Here is a 22,349-nt window from a genome sequence, read left to right as displayed (position 1 = left end):
TTATCAGTGTTGGGCATCGGTTGACCGAAATGCTTAATTCGATTGGATGATCGATGGAAACGATTGAAAATATTGATCGTCGGAAAGTCGTCGATTCAATTAAAATCGATCGATGAAGTTACGGTGAATTTTATCCAATTCGCGCTCAGGTTGTGCACAAAAATGGACAATTTGGGAAGGGGAGGTTATTATTGATTTTTTGCAATTGATGCAGATAATTTTGATAAAAATCCGCGGTCTAGTTTTTAGTTAGAATTCCCTATTTTATAACTGCCCATGTATTAGAGGCGTATAAAATAAATAAAAATAATATAATATATAATATATATAATATAATTATAATATAATATAATTATAATATAATTATAACATAATATAATTATAATATAATTATAATATAATATAATTATAATATAATTATAATATAATATAATTATAATATAATTATAATATAATATATAAAATAAATTAAAATATTTCATTAAATAAATTTATCGGAATTAAATTTTTTGTGAACGATCTTTTGATCTTTTTGCCGAAAAGTTTTCTCCGCGCGACATTTTCTCGATCCCCTCGTCTCAAGATTTTGTTCCTTCTTCACCCACTCTAGAGCCTTTACATTCAATTTTTCATTAATCTATCTTGATGTCCTTCTCTTTTCAACATTTCTTGGACTTCCTTTTGGCTCGCCTCACTCTTTGCTGCTTTGCTCTCGCCCGGCTTTTTTCGAGTCACCTCTTCTCGTACTCCATTTTTCTTCGGCTCCTTTGATTCCTCTTCTTCTTTTTCCCACGTTTTACTACAACTTTTTGCTCCCTTCCGATATAGTCTTTTCAACATTACCGGCAACTTATCCCTTCCGCCTTACCGTTTCCCTACCCGTTTCAAAGAAACGTTTCTGCGAATTCTGCGCCCCATGAAACGAATCTTCCGAAATCTAGAATCTAACAGGTTCTACGACAAAATGGTTCGATGCCTTCGATACAATCTTTCTTTTGGAACTTTCAACATTTAGCTGTATTAAACGACAAGTCGTTAATATTACGCGGAGCGTCTTGATCATAGCAAATGCCGCTAACTAAAAAAATTATGTACAAATTGATCTCTTATCGATTAGAAATTCAACTATTTTCTTTTCTAGGTACATGAAAAATTGTTATTTCTCTAAGACGTGTAAGGGTTAATAACTATTCTCCTCTTCTGTGATTATCGCAACAAGAAAAAACATAATAATTAGACCGCGAATCTTTGCGCAAATTCCCAATTTCACGCGTCATTTTCTGGAAAACAATTATAAAAAAATTCCTTTTGTTAACTAACTGATTACTCATGGTAACAAGAAAATTACATTATACACCCTCTTGCATTTCATAAATCTGAATATGCTATTAAACGCATACAGATCCACAGTCTGATAATAATCAAATTACAACCCTAAAAGAAATTGTCTCATTCCAAACAGTTCCACATCTTGCTTACCACAATCGCAACAAAATTGAGTCATAAATCTGCTGCTGTTAATCACCATTTTCGAAAGCCATTTTCCCAAGCCTAGGCCATTTTCAATCTAGCCCCCAAAAATCAGGCCATCTGCTAAAATCAGGTCACCCAACTCTGTCTTAGACGATTCAGCAGGAGTGTAGAATTCAACTAGCCAGCACAAAGGCGTTAGAAAGTCCGGGTTCGCAGTTTTCAGGCTGGAGCCGTTAAAGTGGCTCTAAGACAAGTCCTCGGAGGCCTGGCCTAATTGCTGGAGCCACGGTTTCACGGGGAGCCGGCCAAGGTGACAAAAGCTTTCACGCTCGAACTTGTAATAAAAAGGGAAACGCTCGCCGTCGGTAACCTTTGGACTTCTGGGCCCGCTCGGCCCCTCCGATATCCGCGAGTTTTCAGCATCGTAAATCTCGTCCCTGCGACCTGGGACCCTTTTCGGAATCTACCTGCGAGTTTCTATTAGCGGATTCCTGAATAACCACCTTGGAACATCACGTTTCCTCTGAACCCGTCCGAGAGGATCTTGAAGGCGTTTGTACAGGAACTTCGGAATACCGTGGCCTTCAGTGGCTAATTAATTGGTACCGATAGGCTCGTTCTTGGGGGTCGTAGAAAGGAATGGAGAAGCAACTGTAGTCTATTAACCCTTTGCACTCGGACAGAGCTCGGTAATATTGATAGAGAAAATGTTTGAAATGCTGTTTTAAATAATAGATTCGACGCGATTCAAATGAAATAGTATTTCAAATTGAACGTGAAGTTTCAGTAAACATTTTTTATACTTTTTTACTACTTTATTTTAAATATTTTATACTTTGACAATCTTTAGATGAAGCATGAAATCAATATTTTATTCCGATAATGTAAAACGTAAGATAAAATAGTTTATTTTGGTAATCTCTAAAGCGAAAGCATGACAATAAATATTTCATTTTGATAATCTAAACTATAAAAGATGAAATAATTTGCATTTTAATAGCATACAGCATAAAATAGAATACTTCTCATAGTTCTTAACTTGAAAATAAATTTTGTGTTTTTGATTTTGGACGAACAGGATATTTTATTATTAAAAATATCTTTCTTGCTGCACAAATTCATCAGAAAATTAGGCTTTTCTATTATGAAACCTAGGCGGTTTTAATTAGACAATTTTATTTTGTTGTACATTTTCACAATAATCGACTGCTGCACTATGAAACTTAGAGGTCGCGCAAAGGACATATCAAATTTGAATTATGCAGATATTCTTGCCACAAAATTCGCTCTAAGAAGGTTAAATACTCTCCAAAAATTCGCAAATTTTGCAAATTTGGTAAACAACAAAAAACATTTGGCAAAAAGGATAGTTCGTACTAAACCGGCAAATTTCTGCATAGTGACACCCGTTGATAAATGTTCCTCCAATTGTTAGACACATGTTCAATAGCCTCGCGCAAAGAGTGTACACCCCGACGGCGCAAGCAGATCTGTCAGCTCCAGTCCGGTTTCTAAAAATTGCACTTTACTGGTACAATATGGCTACTTCGAAATGCAAACGCAATTTCAATCGCATCGTAACTTCGCACAAAGGGCGAAGAACATTGCGGCGAGACTGCGTTGGTCGTCAACGTGTTAAAACGACTCATTGTCCGACGAATCTATTCATCATCTGTTTACGATAGAAGGAAACACGTTTTACTATTGCTGGCATCTCTCGCGGGGACATTTTGTACCAAGCTTTCGAGCTGGCGCTTCCAACCCTTTCAGGGGTTGGAACAGGGAAAACCGGATTAACCGTTTCCAATACGCTTTCCTTGGTTGGCTCGTGTGAAAAAGTTCGGAGAAAAAATATCTGCCATGTTGTATTTACCTAGAGAAATGTCCCAGTGGATTCTTTCAAAGTTTTTGGTTGGAGCTTTCAATCGGAAGAAATCAGAAATACTGAAAAACGTAGAGAGCAGCCTAATCACTATCTAACACGAAGAAGAAAAAAGTTTTCTGAACGGTAAAAATTGAGCACAAATCTTGCTTTGGATCTAATTGCGTGTCTCTATGAAAACTATTGGGATTATGGAATGAAAATGAATATGATTCTAATTCTTTGCTTAACACGTTCCGTGCCGAGCTTTTTTTACTCGAATCTTCACACTTTGATATTTTACTAAAACTTGCTGTATTACGTGCAATTATTAATTCTCGTACACATAACAACGTAACAAAAACTTATCAACGCCCATTCTTGCGGTGGAAATTGATTCTTCGGTTCTAAATTTCTTGTAAACAATTTGTTCAGTTCACTAAGTAAACATGCAAGCGTGTACCATCGATGGTACACGTGGCACGGAACGTGTTAAAAGGACTTTATTTTATTCCTTTATTGAGAGAAGGTATATGGGCGAGAACGATCGAGCGACCAAACTCTACCGAGAGTCCGGTAAGAAAAAACGCTTCTTTTATGCCGTTTTTGGGTTCGTCTTATCCACCAATCAGAGACGCTTTATTTGTCGCGTTTCACATTGTATACGTGACACTGGGACCCCCAAACAGTCAGGGTACGATGTATATCTAATGGTACCGGTGATGATGTATCGCGGTATCTACTATATACAGTTTGCATCACCGTCGTTGCCCGCTGACGGAACCGGCGAAAATGTAAACCGATATCTTAGTATCTTAGTACTAAGTAAACTATAGATTAATTTTTGTTCGAGGCTAAAATTTCAACAAAAACAAAAATTACAGCGATACTCGATCGAATTTGTTCAACCCTTTATGGTCCGATAGTTTTATATGGGTTGAAAAGAAATGAAAAACGATTTTAGGATATAAAACGACAAGGAATTTACAGTTTAAAAAAAATACGAATTTACTCTGATATCACGTAGTAATATCTCAAAATTTCTAATTGACAAGTAAATATACCGAAACACATTTAGACTTCGTGTAATTTTTATCATAATACATATACAAATAAAGAAACTTGATCGATCATTTTCCATAGAAGCATCTTCGTAATTTCAAAAATCACAAAATAGGAAATTGGAAACCGATCGTACGATTCGATATGCCACGTTTAGTGTTAGAAACGATTGTCATAGTCTTTAGACCTGTGAATAAAATAACATAATAATATGAATAAAATAACAATTTTAGGATGACCGAGCGTATTTCCATTCGTGCGACAAGGATATGTTTTAATCAATGTTCGTAACTTTTTGTTTACAGAATACAAATTCTCGATGTACACACCGAGCATGATCGCGGCTGCGAGCGTTGCGGCTGCTCTTCATGGTCTCGATTGGACTGGGAAGAGCGGTTTCGGACTGGCCGCCCTCCTGGTGGAGCTTACTCGCATCACAGCTATCGAACAGGTTTGTCCTCTTGATATTATTACCAGAAAAAAGCCTAGAATAAACTGCCAGTGTCAAGGAATAGGTTTAATCGTACCCTGATTCGCACCCGGTTTACGTAAGCAGGTTTCAGCGCGGATTGCGGCTTCACCGTGGATCGAGTATTATGGCTATGATGGAGGAATGTTGATCTTCGTTTTTCTACGACGGCAATATTTTAATATTGGCTATTAAAAAATTATTGAAATATTCATGGCACGCAACTGGAAAATTTTAAATCGTATCAGTAATTATTTATTGCAATGGTTCGTTTCAGTGATTCGTATTTATATGCGATGTTTGGATCGTGTTGTTAGCACATTGATTGTTGATGCATTCGATGTTGATGCATTCGATGTTGATGCATTCGATGTTGATGCATTCGATGTTGATGCATTCGATGTTGATGCATTCCACGTTGATGCATTCCACGTTGATGCATTCCACGTTGATGCATTCCACGTTGATGCATTCCACGTTGATGCATTCAATGTTGATGCATTCAATGTTGATGCATTCAATGTTGATGCATTCAATGTTGATGCATTCAATGTTGATGCATTCAATGTTGATGCATTCAATGTTGATGCATTCAATGTTCATGCATTCAATATTAATGCATTCAATATTAATGCATTCAATATTAATGCATTCAATATTAATGCATTCAATATTAATGCATTCAATATTAATGCATTCAATGTTCAGGCATTCAATATTAATGCATTCAATGTTCAGGCATTCAATATCAATGCATTCAATATCAATGCATTCAATATCAATGCATTCAATATCAATGCATTCAATATCAATGCATTCAATATCAATGCATTCAATATCAATGCATTCAATATCAATGCATTCAATATCAATGCATTCAATATCAATGCATTCAATATCAATGCATTCAATATCAATGCATTCAATATCAATGCATTCAATATTAATGTATTCGATATTAGTACATTCAGTGTTAACACATTCTTAATAGTTTCTAGTCTCGTAGACGAATTAGTACCACAACATAGCGATTTGAATTTGGAAAAAATGATATTGATACGAGATCTGAAAGAAGAGAGAATTCCTCGTAATATTATTGTAGACGAACTATGGACCTTTATGCCATACAAGCATTGCGACAAGAATTTAAATAGCTTCATCCCTCTCATGCTTTTATTATTTTCTGCTACCATCATTCACTTTTGTCACGAATACATAAAATTAAGTTGCAGAGAAATTGAATGTTTCTCATGGTAATGCTACCTTGTATTCCAATTATTCACTTCTGCCACTTCACGCATAAGCCCAGGGTTACCTGAACCTGTAATCTTTCAATCCTTGGATAAAATCATCGTCTCTCGAACAACACGAGAAGCTCTTCAAATAAAGACGCAAACGACGTCGCACTTAATCAACAATATAGAATCTACACGTTGTTGAAGGTTTTAACATTGTCTACGTTTTCACAACTACATCTTACAATCTAAAAACCATAAAAAATCCTGAACGCACGTCTGAACGGGGTTGCAATGCGCCACGTTTCTCTCAGAATCTTCGTATACGTTTTCATAAAGCATCTTTAAAAATACGATCATGCGATCTAGATCTTCTCTGTAACTATCCGATCAGTCGAGATACGCGTTGGAACTCCGACATGCTCCATTATAGCCAGTTGGCGATTTAATAATTCGGTAATTATTAGTAAATTCTCCCTAATTGACCCTCTCAGCTTGGAAAAAAATGGACAATTTGCGAAGAGGTGGGACGATTATTCTATTTTTATGGTCGCTGACGATCGGTAACTATAAAAACGAGCCGCGAGGCTCCAATAATCGCATCTCCTCTTCCCGAATTGTCTATTTCTTTTTCGTACAAAAGCTGAGGATCAATTAGGGAGAATTCGCTGTAAACAGTTCTCTGCACGACGATAAGCATTTTCGGTCGCCTCTATTCGGTCGTGTGCCGTTGACAAAAAGTTGGCGTTCATTGTGCAGAAATTGGTAGTCGACCTCCGACCTCGAGATCGATTACGTTTCCCACGAGTCGATTGTCGGTCGGTTCTTAGGAAGCGTCGACGGCCCGGGATCATGAATGAGAATGCAGGTGGCCAGACAGAGTTCCGAGGAAGAGCTTCCTGCTTCTAAATACATGCGGCTGGCGCAAAATATTGCGCTCGGCAGGCCGTGGACCCCATGCCGAGCCATTCACGCGTCTCGCGCGCACTTTATTCGCGTTCGCCGCATTATGAATGTATAGTCTGTATAGTCTGCTCTCTGCTCTCTGCTCTCTGCTCTCTCTTTCTCTCTCTTTTTCTCTCTTTCTCTCTCTTCCTCTCTCTTCCTCTCTCTTCCTCTCTCTTCCTCTCTCTTCCTCTCTTTTTCTCTCTTTTCCTCTCTTTCTCTCTCTTTCTCTCTCTTTCTCTTTCTCTCTTTTTCTTTCTCTCTCTCTCTCTCTCTCTCTCTCTCTCTCTCTCTCCGCCCGCTCAGGCTCCTTTTTTCCTCTCCGATGCCCTCTCTTTCTCTCCCGTAAACATGTGCCCGACACCTGCTACGGCTTCTCATCGGGACTTTTTGCGCGACGTCTTGACTGGATTCGCGAATGATCCCTCTTCGCGTCTGTTACTACGAGCTCTCCTCTTCAATGGCAAGAAGACATTCGATGACTTTCGTCGGCTGCTCGTCCCGTGCCCTTTGCGCTTTCACGGCCATTCGGTTTGCCAGAAAATCGATCCACCCAGCGTCCGCTCGTTTCTCCTGCTTCTCGTGTGCGCCCTTTCGTAACCTGACCGTGAGCATTGTTACCTTGTCGAAGCACCTTCGCGCATTTATGGCGTCCGCAAGTGTGTCAAGTGCAAGAAATCACATCGTCGGAAATTAATGGTGCTTCTTGCGATTCATTTCGTTGCAATTGTAACAGATTTCTTTATCGATGGTAGTCATTTTTATCTGATTCTCGCTTTCATGAGATGATGCTTGGACACATGAGTTATATCGTCCAACAAGCGATAAGCAACTGTGCAGAACAATGTTGCTCATACTTCATTGGCCGCAGACTGTGGAGCTTCTTTCGGCAAGTTCTGAAACAATGTTTCAAAATGTTTGCAGTCGTTCAACATGTTTCAGTAAAATTGTAATTGGAAGAGGAAGGTGTTATCTCTTCATCTGACACAATAAAGTGTTATCTCTTCACGACGAGTATACTCGTTAGTTAGCTGGTTAGTGGGTTAAATGTTTAATAATAATTCTGACCGATACTTTCTTGCTCGCCAATCGAAAACAGATCGTCGGAACTCGTCTAAAATTAGAGATCGCTTAAAATCAGAGATCGCCTAAAATCAGAGATCGCCTAAAATCGGAGATCGCCTAAAATCGGAGATCGCCTAAAATCGGAGATCGCCTAAAATCGGAGATCGCCTAAAATCGGAGATCGCCTAAAAACAGAGATCGCCTAAAATCAGAGATCGCCTAAAATCGGAGATCGCCTAAAATCGGAGATCGCCTAAAATCGGAGATCGCCTAAAATCGGAGATCGCCTAAAATCGGAGATCGCCTAAAATCGGAGATCGCCTAAAATCGGAGATCGCCTAAAATCGGAGATCGCCTAAAATCGGAGATCGCCTAAAATCGGAGATCGCCTAAAATCGGAGATCGCCTAAAATCAAAGAGAGAGGGAGAGAGAGGATCCTCTAATCCCTAACATCTGCTACTCACGCCTATCCAAATAGACCCAAACACACATTTCCTTCCCGATAGTTTGAAAACAAAAGAGAGTAATAGATGGTCCATATCAATCTGTTGCTTGAACACTATACTGCGAACACTATACTTCCAATATAAAGCTCCTAAAAAAAAAGAGAGAGAGAATGAACCCTTTGGTTTCGAACCGATGCTTGGACCCTACTTTGTTTTCTTATAATAAGAATCGAGTTTCGAAAATGATGAACCTAACGATCGCCGTTTTCCAAATTGCAGGACTATCTCCAAGGCTGTTTGGAGCAAATCGAGGAGATGGTGTCGCAGGCGCACGTGGAGGCGGAAAACAGCAACACTCATCAGGTGGTGACCGCGAGTACGGTGACGGTGCAGCAGAGGCCGCCGCCTGTGGGGGACGAGATGATCAGCCAGGACAAGATCCTGGAACACGAGAAGGCGGGCACGCCGACCGACGTGAGGGACGTCCATTTTTGAGAGACGCCGCTGAGGGAAACTCTGGCCAGGGTGACTCTCTGCTGAGCCTAGAGGCCGAGGCCGAACGTTTAGCCAGCAGCGACGACGAGGCTGATCTTGGACCCACGGCCACCAAGAGAAGGAAGCTAAACGATGATGATGAGGAGAAGGAGGAGGAAGACGAACAGCATGTTGAACTCGAGCGAAACGAATCGCGCGCAGACTCCTGAAGCACGAGTGGAAAAGAGAGAGAGAAAGAGAGAGCTCGATCCAAAATCAATCGCACACACGCATCCACCGTTTTTTGTTTCCTGAAGTGGGAAGAAGAAGATGAAGATGAAGAAGAAGATGAAGAAGAGGAAACCGTCAATATTTTTTAGTTCCGTGATCGAAGATCCACCGTGAGGGGTTCGTGGATCGAGAACAGTTCGCCAGAAACCACGTTCCCGCGTGTTACGTTTATCTTTTTTTGTTTATTATTATTATTTCTTTTGTTTTTCAAATCCGAAGGTCTGCAGACGATCGTAGGCGCGAGGTTTTAGTCGAGAGAATGATAGAGAGCTGTGTTCGGTAGATTAGTTTTACTCGAGAGTGCGACGGGAGGTGGTGCGTGTTCGCAACGTCCCGTATCGATCATGGTCCCGTCGGATCGATATCTTTTCGTCGCAGAAAAATCGACACCAAGCGGTCCGCGCGGATCTCGTTGTTATTTAGATGTACACTCGAGAGAGCTCGTGGATAGACGAGAATCACCACCGCTTGTCGAAAAGTATATCTCGAATCCGTCACGGATCACGACGTACGGGGACTTCTCCTTCTTTCTTTTTTTTAATATATAATTTTGCTCATTCGACGCGGCCGATCGATCTCCAACGATCGGAGACGCTGAATGTCAACCGCGATTTCGATCGAACCTCTCGATCGAGGAAGAAACTGATAAATTCGAGGCAAGAGGAGGTGTAATCCTTCCTGGAAGAAACGGAGAAAATTGGACGAACGACGATAATGTCAGAGCGTAATTGCCGCCTGTCAGCAATGTTACGACACTCGGGATGATGTATTCGGACTTTCACGCTGACGACGATTATTTCCGTCGTCCTTCCAACGAGTTTTCGGCAGGGTTGGTCGATCGGAAAGAAATCGGTCGGAAGCAAACACGGAACAAGTTGTTTACAAACGTGTCTCTGGTCCTCAGTTGGCAAGATAGAGTCGCTGAGATTCTATTTTCTAAACGACTAGCAAGACTGTATTCGGTAGAAATGAAATTTTAGCGGCCTGTCTTGTTGAGTCTGGTCTTTTTTTCTGTGCCCAAAGAATGACCGAATTGTTTATACCTCGATTAAAATTTGACCAAAGTGAGCTTCTTTCATACGAATCCTTATTTCATTTGGAAATATATTGCGGATGCAGTTATGACAAAAATGAATGGATAACATTGAAACGGAAGAAACATCCAAATTTCTATGTAACTCCTGTTATCTGATGTTGGAGAAGAGTACTAAAAGAGTACTAAAAGAGTACTAAAGTACACTAAATGTTTGCTAAACATTTCAAAGATTATGAATTTCAGTTCACTAAACATGAAATAAATTAGAACACTGTGAACACTTTTGTTTACACGAAGAATGCAGTTCGTAACAAAACAGATTTAAATAGCATCCTGCGTTTAATTAACTCTGTGTCTTAAAGTTGGCGAAGGCCATCGAAATGTTCTTGAAAATAAAAGAAGTTACGTGGAATTTGCCAAGCCAGTTGAGCTTACAAAGACGCAAGAAGATGAAAAAAACAATGATAAAAATTCAGTGTCTCCGAGATGGCGGAAATCGAGGTTGGCCTTCGGCGGCGGCGGCGGCGGCGAATAGAGCAGTGGCGGCGAAATAGAGCAGTGGCGGCGGAGAGGAGAAACCGGTAGGAGTCGAACGAACGCGGAGCTGTTGGGGGAAGGCAATGCAATACGCTTTACGCATTTACGTAATAGAATTATACACTTAATTTTTAGACAGTCGACTAACGAAAAAACTACTACGCCTACCGCGATCGCGAAACGACGAGAGAGAAAAACGGGGACGTTTCCTGTCCCTGAACGAGGGGGGAACGAAATCAAAGGGGGCACAGTCTCTGTGCGGCCCCCTGCGAAAAGAGTGAAATAGTGGAGTGAAGGCGAGAATGAGGGGAGTGCGAGAGAAAATTGCGGATAGAAAAAAAACGAGAAAAAATGCAAATAGTCATGTCGAGTCACTTTAGTGTTTTGTACATAAGTATACATATGAGGAAAATGAATATATATATTATTATATATACACACACACCTATGTATACATATACATATATGCACGGGATATGTGTGGGAGAGAGTGAGAGAGGAAACCGTAAAGAGTATGTAACCGCGAGGTTGTGCGAAGATTTCGTGAGCGTAAGGCGTTGCTAAACGATAGAAAACTATAGTCCCACTTTTTGTATCAACGCTAATTGTTTATCCAAATGGTTTTTTTTTGCGGGACTACGTCGCGGCCCATCGCTTATTCCAGTCGGTTCCTAAGGTCGGCCGCGGCTGTCCCGTACCCCCTAATCGTGACGTGTACATGTGTGTCGGTCTGTTTGTGTGAGATACTGTATGTGTGCGTGTACTCGCGCGTGTATAAACGGGCCAGGCGAGTGCTTGGAAGATCGGCATCAGCGACTGCTTCTATAAATTGTATTTCGGCTAATTGTCCGGGTTGGGTTCGACCATAATTCTGGACCAGTCTAAGATATGGGCTACTATTCAAGCCTGGGCTAGTTAAGATCTAAGCTAGACCGAGATCTAAGCTAAACCGAGATCTAAGCTAGACCGAGATCTAAGCTAAACCGAGATCTAAGCTAAACCGAGATCTAAGCTAAACCGAGATCTAAGCTAGACCGAGATCTAAGCTAGACCGAGATCTAAGCTAAACCGAGATCTAAGCTAAACCGAGATCTAAGCTAAACCGAGATCTAAGCTAAACCGAGATCTAAGCTAAACCGAGATCTAAGCTAAACCGAGATCTAAGCTAAACCGAGATCTAAGCTAGACCAAGATCTAAGCTAGACCAAGATCTAAGATAGACCAAGATCTAAGCTATACCAAGATCTAAGCTAAACCGAGATCGAAGTTAAACCGAGATCTAAGCTAGACCAAGATCTAAGTTAGACCAAGATCTAAGTTAGACCAAGATCTAAGTTAGACCAAGATCTAAGTTAGACCAAGATCTAAGTTAGACCAAGATCTAAGTTAGACCAAGATCTAAGTTAGACCAAGATCTAAGTTAGACCAAGATCTAAGCTGCATCAAGATCTAAGCTGCATCAAAATCTAAGTTAGACCAAGATCTAAGTTAGACCAAGATCTAAGCTGCATCAAGATCTAAGCTAGACCAAGATCTAAGCTAGACCAAGATCTAAGCTAGACCAAGATCTAAGCTAGACCAATATCCAAGCTGGACAAAGAGTTAAGCTAGATAAAAATTTCAGCTAGAGAATGATCTAGGTTAGACCAAGGCCGGAACTAGTTTCACGGAGCCACTCGGGAACCTTGACCACCCCTTTATAAATCACAGCGTTGACCAATTTCATAATCAGTCCTCAAAGTCGGCCATCCACGCGGTCTGCCTTCGCCTAAAAATCGCGACTGTATATATATATATGTAGGTAAGCTATACGAGGCGTGCGATGAAGAGTCGTCGCGTAGTCCATGTAAGATATTGCGACATTGTAACACGGCAGGAGCGTTAGAAACGTGTATGGAGGAAGTGAGAAAGTAGACGGAGGAGCTCGATCGCGAGCGAATCCAGCCATTTCGGTGCGACGTATCTGTTCTTGAACCGGTTTCACGAAGCTCCTCAACACACGGGACCTCTCTCTCTAAAGGCAATCTCGGATCGCCGACGCGACGATACAAAAGTTCAATTGTATTTGATAATAACTTGCGGAAGTTATTATCGTATTAACTACTATCAAATAATGTTGATAATAACCTTTCTATCTTCGCGTTTGTTTATTGAGAGACGACCCCCCCCCCCCTTTTCTTCGAAGCGAAGAAAACCAGGTGTTGAGGTGAACAGATTCGATGCCCCAGAGATTCGGAGCTTCGACGGTCGCAAGCAGTAAGAGGTTCTCGCGCGAGAGTCAAGTCGTAGTAGGCACACCAAAAAGGATTGTAAACGCGCCGGACACTCGGCACCGAATACAATCGAGCCTGGACCACCGTCATTGCACGCTGTATAGATCGCTATAACCGTTTCTTAATAATCCGTGCGTTTCATACTTAAGCCGCTAAATAATCGTAACAGTAGAGAGAGAGAGAGAGAGAGAGAGAGAGAGAGAGAGAGAGAGAGAGAGAGAGAGAGAGAGAGAGAGAGAGAAACGTGTACTTCGACTACTTCGACCATGGAAAAAGAAAAAATGTAAGACTGAAATCAGCTTCAGTTGTCGCGCGTAGCATAACCGAAAGAGGATCGAGCGACGGTGATCCAGGCTCGGCCGTGGGCTGGCGTCTAGAAAAGATCTAGGTGTACGATCATCCAAAAAAAAGAAAATGAGAGAGAGAGAGAGAGAGAAGAATAAACGAGGAAAGACGAGAATATTAACTGTTAGTACTTAAAGAAGAATCGATAGGGTAACGGAGAAAGATAGGACGGAGTTCGGGGGAGGCCGCGATCCTCCTCGTCTTTCGCGCCGCGGCCGAAAGATCGTCCAGGAGGAGCGCGGTCCCCGCGCCCGCGACTCGTATTTCGCATTCCGAGTAACAAATGGGCGGACAGCCCAGTGCCACAAAAAAAGAGCGAAAATAGTTAGTAAACATACTCTTCAATAACCAAATCCTAGTACAACGTAGAGATCGAGTAATATAAACGGAAATCAATCGCGGCCGCGGTACGCACGGCTGACCATTTTCTTACTTGTACTACTACTAGTGCATGCGTACTGTAAACGCGTTCTGTGTGCACGCACCTATTTTACACTGTATATTATGTACCTTGAAAAAGCGGGGGCACGGGAGACACAGGGCAGCACGCGCTCGGACGCGAAACTTTGATATTTGTCGAACAAAATCGGCGACGTTCCGTGAGAACGTTTTTCTTTTCGTGAGAAAAGAAAGCTTTCATAAAGAACATCCGGCATTCGTAGTGTAGAATCGCGATCAGATTATGTTCGTTAAACACTCGACGATGGTTACATCGCGTTTAACGTTCTGTTAATTGGAATTTTATGACACCTGGCAAGGTTGGACCAAATGCGGCGACGTTTAACTATGTTTCTTAAACCCCGGACAATGACGTTTGAAGACGTTCGCGGGAACGTCCAACCGAATTGGACGCGGCGTGACGCCTTTTTATGACTCGTGCCGCTCTGCATGCATTAACGACATTCGATGAACTTTGGTGGAAGGCCTTCCGGTCTCTGTTTACATCTGCTTTATGATTGTAACAATGGACGGTTTATTTGATACTTTTTGCTTTGGTTCTTAAGGATCGCCGTTTCGATCGGCGCACGTAAATCCTCGATGATTCAACTGTTTTAGTTCTATATATTTCGATTCGCCTTTTCTAGATTTCTCGAATTTGTTTCTATCGAAGAACGATTCCGCGAACGTCGGACCTGCCACCAAAGTTGCTGGAAAATGGAAAATCCGATTTCTCGCTCCCCGATCATGCGGCGCCGTGTCTCCGCCTCCCGTTTTAGCTTTGTAAGGACACGACGAGCTTGCGATACCCTTTACTTCCTTTCACCGGCCGAACAACAATTGTAACGATCGTTCACAGCGAGTTTTCTATTCGGTGTCCGGGCCCCGCGGGGCCCGACATTTCGATTTTCCTCGTTCGATGCGAGTCACGGGGGTCCTCGATCCTTCGAGCGGCAGGCGGCACGGTTTTAACGCCGGTCTCCGCCGTCTCAAAATACTCTGCGTTCTTTAGTTTCTTATCGAAGGAAAGTTCATTTGTTTTTTCTTTTTTGTTTTCCTTTTTCGTCGACTCGATCATTCAAACGTGATCCAGGTTATATGATCTAGGGATGCATTCCGTGTCGACGGGATGCAAATCGAACGATTGGCGCGACGTCGTCGCGTGGCGCTCGAAACCGCCCTTTCCGATGCTTGTCGTTGGTTCCGTGAAAACGTTGAAACGTCGCGGCTACAAACAAACGCGTCGCGAATCGAAAATATATTTTCACAGCCTCTGCGACGAGTTCGCGATTCGATGGCGATGCGCGAGAGCGCGAGGTCTGAAAGATGTTCGCGACAGATTAACACGTTCGCCATTAACGTCACAGAATCTTGTATTTAAGCCACGATCTCTTGCGCGTACAACGTACAACGTGTATCGTACACGAAGAATTCGTAACGTTTCTCCGTGGCACGATAGCTTTCTCGTTTGTTTGGCTAGACGTTCGTTCGCGATTTGATTTTAAAGAGTATTGTAACTCTCGGAACTGTTGTCGATGGAACACGAAGTACGTACTGGTAAGCGAACGTGTTAAATGGGTATAAATATTATCTCGATGTTCAGTTTGTTTAATATATATATTAGAAACTTTGCAATTTTTTTAAATTTTGATTTTATTACAAGAGTTGCCTGCTGCATTGTCGCGTTAACCGGGCTCTCGTCGCGGGAGAACGCCGCGGGACGATGTCCAGTACGGTTCAAATGATTAATTCTAGATTTCTAATTGTAAATACGTTTTCAAATTGAGAATTATTAGTACCGCTGCCATGGGACGTTTACAACAGATAAGGGAAGCTCCTAAGCTGATTCACTGCCAGATACAAGTGCTCGCATCGATATTATATGTTACTATGTAATATATATAATAATATAATTATATATATATTATATATTATATTATAATTATATTTATATTATATATATATATATATATATTATATTATATTATAATTATATATATATATATATATATATATTATATTATATTATAATTATATATATATATATATATATATATATTATATTATATTATAATTATATATATTATATATATATTTATAATATTATAATATTTATAATATAAATATGTATATATATATATATTTATATTATAAATATAATATATATATATATATATATATATATATATATATATTATATTATTATATATTATATTTGTTGTATCATCAGTTGTTTTCCCAATTTCCGAAGCAACGCAATAGTAATACCACTGATATACCTCAGGCACCGCATATTATACACCACTCGGAACAGCATGTTTTTTTGTATAGTGTTTAACCAGTCGCCGTTATAAAGGAGCAGGTGAAAGAAGGAAAGATAGGATGAAAAAGAGAGAGTTTGGCAGACAAGAGAGCGAGAAGAAAACTGAAAATCGTTGAAAGTGTGAAAAGAAAGATCGGGGAAAATCGAACGACGAACGAAGCAAGCGACGCTTTTTGCTCCGCTCGTCGTTTTTCTTCCGATCGGGCGTTAACACTTAGGCGTTACTTTTTAAACCTAGCACGTAAAATAACTTTTTAATCAGTAGGCGCAGATGGTTGCACCGATATGCGGCTGCAACACGATGCAACGATTTTGTACATATCCCCGCGTGGTGCGACGCACAGTCGATTGAAAAATAAAGTATTCGTATTTTATACAGACAAGCTACGATCGTTACGAAATTATTCATTTGTCATACCTTTACTTGTCGTTATGCTGCGAGCATTATGCAATTATTGCAAAAATAGTTGCAGCAAATGCAATACAGTGGAAGGTGTGGAAATACTGATTTACCGTTTTCAACGCACTGAAGTTGTTAGAAAAACGAACACATGTTTACCTAGCAGCTGCGTCAGATTAAAAATTGGACGTTTTTATAAACATTTGAATTTTTTAATTTGAATTTCGAAGGATCACCTATTGAATATTAGAAAATCTAAAAGAAGTTAACATTTGTTGGACAGTTTCTTCGACGCAAATCGCTTGTTCTGTATTTATAATGACTAATTTGCTGGCAATTGTATATTTTGCATTACAGTATGAGTTTTTAGATATTATCAAATATATTCGTAGTCGTAATAACGAAGTAATTGCAATTGAAGTAATTATAATTTGTAATAATGGAGTTTCTTTACGAGATATAGTTTCCTGAAATTTAGTGCATTTGTAATAACAAAGTTTCTTTATAATTTATAGTTTCAGAAAACTAAATCCTGTAAAGAAACTTTATTATTACAATTGTTCGACTTATTCGACAATTATTCGACTTATTTGATAATATTTAAAAACTCAAACCGTAATTCAAAATATACAATTTACAGCAAACTAGTAATTATAAATACAGAACAAACGATTTGGATGGAAAAGACAATCGTTGTCCAACAAATTTTAATTTTGTTTAGATTTTCTAATATTCAATAGACGATCCTCACAAAGCGTAACTTTCCAAACACTATTTCCATAACAGAATTGCCGTATTGCCCTCAGTATTCGAAAAATTCAAATATTTACAAAGACGTCCAATTTTTAACAAAAATAAGATATCACGTGAAAACTAAGAAAGGTTGGAAAAGTCTAATTGGCCTTGAAAGATAGAAGAGGGATTCCTGAATATGTGCGTAAGTATCGACATTTATAATATTTTATGCCTTTAAGTACTGTTAAACAACCGTTAAAGTTTAAAAAAATGCCGAACTACCCATTTTCTGCGCAATACATATATATTTGCATATTTACGAAAATTTCTTTACTTAAGTAATTAATGCGTTCCCCGTAAAAGTAATTAATACGATTTAATCTTTGTTCAAAATTGGACGTCATTACGAACATTTAAAATTGTCGAAAATCGAGGGTGATGCAGTAATTTCGTTTCTGTGCTGAGCAGCATAATAAGTGTACGAAAAATAACACGTAATCTAATAATTTAGGGGTAACAATAAAATTTTAAGGATACAGAAAAATTCGGATGACTCATCTGAATCTATATCGCACAAAGAATGTTTACTTTTTTAGTGCATATATATATACGACAGATGTGAATCTGCTTTTCCATAAACACAATGTAAATTGTCCGAAAAGTATGAAAATAACGTTAATATACGTAGTGGCAAAAAGCTCAAACTGTTCGCCAAAATTATCTACAGATGGTAAGTCTGAGAACACCACGATTGGTCCAGACTTAGGATCCGTATATACATTGTACCTTATATGGTCCTTTCTCTCTCACCTTTTTAAGGCTCTAGACTCTAAATTTACCCTCTTACCAGCCATTGCTCAGTGTTACCGACAGTTCGCGAAAAATGGGCGCGTTAGTAAGAAGCGGATATCCTGTACACTTCATTTCAGCTACGAGTGCTGAATATTATTTGGCAATATAACAAGCAGTAATATATGAGCCGTTTATTTTGAAAGTGGCATAAGTCACTTTACCGTAATGAAAAGTGGTGATTTTTTAATGTTTGTACGAAATTATTTATACTGAGAAAAATATCAGTATCCTGAGATAACAAATACAAGTAAATCTTCTCGAAAGTTAGCATCCATATTTTTAAACGTGTTAAAACGCTAATAATTAATATATTAATAATAATATATATTATATATAATATTATAATATAATAATATTATACGCAATATAATATAATATAATATTATATATAATATATAATAATATATTAATAATATATATTAATAATAATTAATATATCGACTTAAAAACAAAGTGACTTATGCCACTTTCAAAATAAACGGCTCATATATTGATATATTATTAAATATATAATTAAATATATATTGATATAACGCAGCAACAATGTACTTTTAAAAGGCGGCAACACTGTAAATGAGCCACCTTGGACACACTTTTTTCTGTTGCAGTCGAATGTAGTTCACTAGCTGACCGTTCCATTTGAATAGAGTTCGCTATTGTACCAAGTTCACCTTCGCTTTACCTAAAGTGCAAGGAGTCTCCTCCATTCCTTTTTCACTGTTATCCTTTCAATTTATAATTTCTTTTACAATCTCCCCACTTTAGTTTTTTCCCCGTACACAACCACAGTCTCACAATTTTTCTTCACAACATAACATATCGTACTCTTTGTCTCAAATCATTGTACAAAATAAAAATACAAAAATATGTTCTATACCTCGTTCGTGCACTGATTCTTTAGTTTGAGTATAGTGTCGATAGATGGTGCTGCAATACGCTTTGTACGTTGTTTTGTAAAAAATGTATAATTGCTAAATGGTTTCCACCAGGTTCTGATGTATATAATAAAACGTCTTAGCCTATTATACAATTTCTTGTCCACAAATGTTTATTCATCTCAAGTTAATAAAGTTTATTACGTTCTCCTTAATTCCTAGCTTTTAGGAATGCACAGTAAATTCTCCCCAATTGTCCTTCAGCTTGTAAACAAAGTGAACAGTTTGGAACGCGGAGATATGATTATTTAAGCTCTGCGCTTCTCGTTTTTATAGTTGTTGACAATCGACAACTAAAACGAGCCGTGAGGATTGTATTATTGTATCTCCTCTTCCCAAATTGTCCATTTTTTATTTACAAGCCGAAGAACAATTAGGGAAAATTTACTGTGTATCGAAAACATCGCAATGTTTCTTAAATCTCGGATTGCAATTATTAACACGAATCGACATTTGAACATTTTTTTTTAAGCGATTGTGAAATACGTAATTTAAACTTCTGGGATTTAAGACATTTTAATTGTAAATCTAAAATAATTTTTCTGACTTATAGTATTTCCATTTTATGTATATGAAATTGAGTCTTATGACTCGTACAAAAGTTACATGTTCAACAATTTTTTATATCTAAACTTTGATAATATAAAAATTATTTTCGAATGTGATATAACAAATACAGTTTTGCAATTTGTTAAGAAGTTGTTGAATGTTACTAAATAGAAAAGTAGTGGATTCTTATGTAGTTGAGTCATTTCCTTTCAGAAGAAATTTTGGTATTTTTTGGAACGAAACATTTAATTTAATTTAGCAGGTGTACGTAATTTAATACGTAATTAAATTACCACTGAAACTTAAGATTTTCAGTAGATTGAAAATGGTATATTGACATTCGCGAATTCATTCAATCTCCTTGCTATTGCGAGCTTCATCTACTAAATTCTTCAATAAACGCATAAAATTCACAATCCGGTAATGTAATAACGTACAGCTTTACAAGATTCATGCAAGTATAAGTAGCTTTAAATAAAAATGATAATCATTTAATTTTAAATACGTACCTCGCATATCTGCAAAAACACAGCGAAACTAGACAAAAATTATTTGAGACCAATAACTTTTCGTGTCAAAACATTATGTTTGAATCTTCGAAACTGTTTTGATTTATTCATACTAAAATATATGATCTATGTACTTAGCGATTGTTTCGCAGAACAGTAACGACAAAAGCATTCCGTTTATTAATTTTGTATTGATTCACACTAGTAATTATAAACGATTATAATTATTATATAAATCGTTTATAATTATTATAATTATTATATAAATCGGTTATAATTATTATAATTATTATATAAATCGTTTATAATTATTATAATTACTAAATAATATATCGTTTAATATTATTAAATAATATTAAACGATTATAATTATTAAATCGTTTATAACGATTTATAACGATTTATATATAAATCGATTAAACGGTTCTCACAGTAATTATAAATGATTAATCAGTACATACAGTTAGATTATCAAAATTTTACAGTGTTTGATAGAACTCTTTTCATTCGCGTTCTGATTGCATAATATAAAAACAAGAAGGCAAATAGAAAGTATTACCGTAACGTTGTAGAAATGTCTGAAATGATTAGATGCTGTAATATTCTGACGTAAAGAGAGTAGTCGTGTACAGAGCTGGATAATATTTATAGAGAAAATGTTTGAAATAGTATTTTAAATAATAGATTCATCACAATTCAAATAAAACAGTATTTCAAGCAGGACAACACACACACACACACATTTCAGCAGGTGAAATATTTTATTTCGATGATCCACAACTAAAGCATGAAATAAATATTTCATTTTGATAATGTTAAACCGAAAATAAAATAGTTTTATTTTCGTATCTATATATATATATATATATATATATATATATATATATATAAAGATCTAAAATCATAAAAATGAATATTTCATTTCGATAATCTAAAACATAAAATCGTTTTTATCTCAAAATAACATAAAACATTTTAAATAGAGCTTTTTAAGCTCTTTTTAAATACAGCTGTTCGCAAGTAACGAAGCGCGTACTTTATGTACGTAAATTTTGCACTATGATTTAGCGAAATAACATTATTTTATTCGCTGAAGTAAATTACATGAAGAAATATTCCAAACTATGCCAGAAATATTTTCAGTGTTTTTCAAATGAAATACTATTTGAGATATTATCTTAAAAATTCGTTACGACGAATAAAATATTTCATTTTTAAAGGAACATTCTTTCGTACAGATAAAATATCTTATTTTCAAAAATACATACACGATCTGAAATAAAATCTCTATTTACCATTTGCCATTTAAAATATTAGTTTACCCAGCTCTGGTCGTTTATTGCCGTTGAAAATTATGCAACGGACGTTGAATAGACCGGAACTGTTCGCCAGAATCGCGCAAAAGTCCTCGGCTGAAACAACAGGGTTGAACGAGCCAGTGTGGGGGAAAAAAGGGCTGTCGCAAAATGAAAGGATAAACCAGTGCTCTTTAATTGGACAATTTATTACGTGTGCGCCGGTATAGAAATATCATACAAATCCGAAGACGATCCGAATAGGTTACGAAAACTTTTAAGTATATGATGTTCTCCCTTTCATACAAGTACATCACATGGAGGAGCGGTGTGTGGAACGATTCTATACAAAAACACCGAAACGAATCACCACTAAAAACGACCCACTAATTAACGACAATGAAAAGTAAGGGGCTGGACCGAGGGGGAGGGGAGAGGGGAGGGATGGGATTATTATTTACAATTTCAGTGCGTTACCGTGTTCACATGAAGCATCGCACACTTTGGTATTAATCGAATTTATATACATATCCTGCGTTTACATTAAAACTTACAACGTAAATTTGGAATAACGTGCTATCGTCGATATTACCTTTTTTTCTTTATCGTTTATACGTGACTCGGCTATTTGTGTTTATCGATATTATGAATTAGATAAAATGGGCCTCCCCTTCATTCGCTATGAGACAGTCAGACGATCAGAGTTGGTTACCGTCCTCCCTCTCTCTCTCTTTCTCTCTCTTCGATTCGACCCTCTTTCACAGGGAAACGTCGTTTAATGTCAGCGTGTCTGAAAGTAC

The 22,349-nt window shown here is 38.1% G+C and overlaps 1 protein-coding gene across 1 annotated transcript in view; it reads left to right on the top strand.

The window, feature by feature from the left end:
* Nucleotides 1-15,596, top strand: part of CycD (cyclin D) — an 83,463-nt gene extending 67,867 nt beyond the window's left edge. The window contains exons 4-5 of the mRNA XM_033476942.2: nucleotides 4,702-4,847; nucleotides 8,837-15,596. Of these exons, the coding sequence (XP_033332833.1) occupies nucleotides 4,702-4,847; nucleotides 8,837-9,052 (362 nt within the window). The 3' untranslated portion in view covers nucleotides 9,053-15,596. The remainder of the gene's footprint in view (nucleotides 1-4,701; nucleotides 4,848-8,836) is intronic.
* Nucleotides 15,597-22,349: the final 6,753 nt, after the last annotated feature.

This window comes from Megalopta genalis, chromosome 13, assembly GCF_051020955.1.
Source record: "Megalopta genalis isolate 19385.01 chromosome 13, iyMegGena1_principal, whole genome shotgun sequence".
Lineage (NCBI taxonomy): Eukaryota > Metazoa > Arthropoda > Insecta > Hymenoptera > Halictidae > Megalopta > Megalopta genalis.
This window is presented reverse-complemented; position numbering and strand designations above follow the sequence as displayed.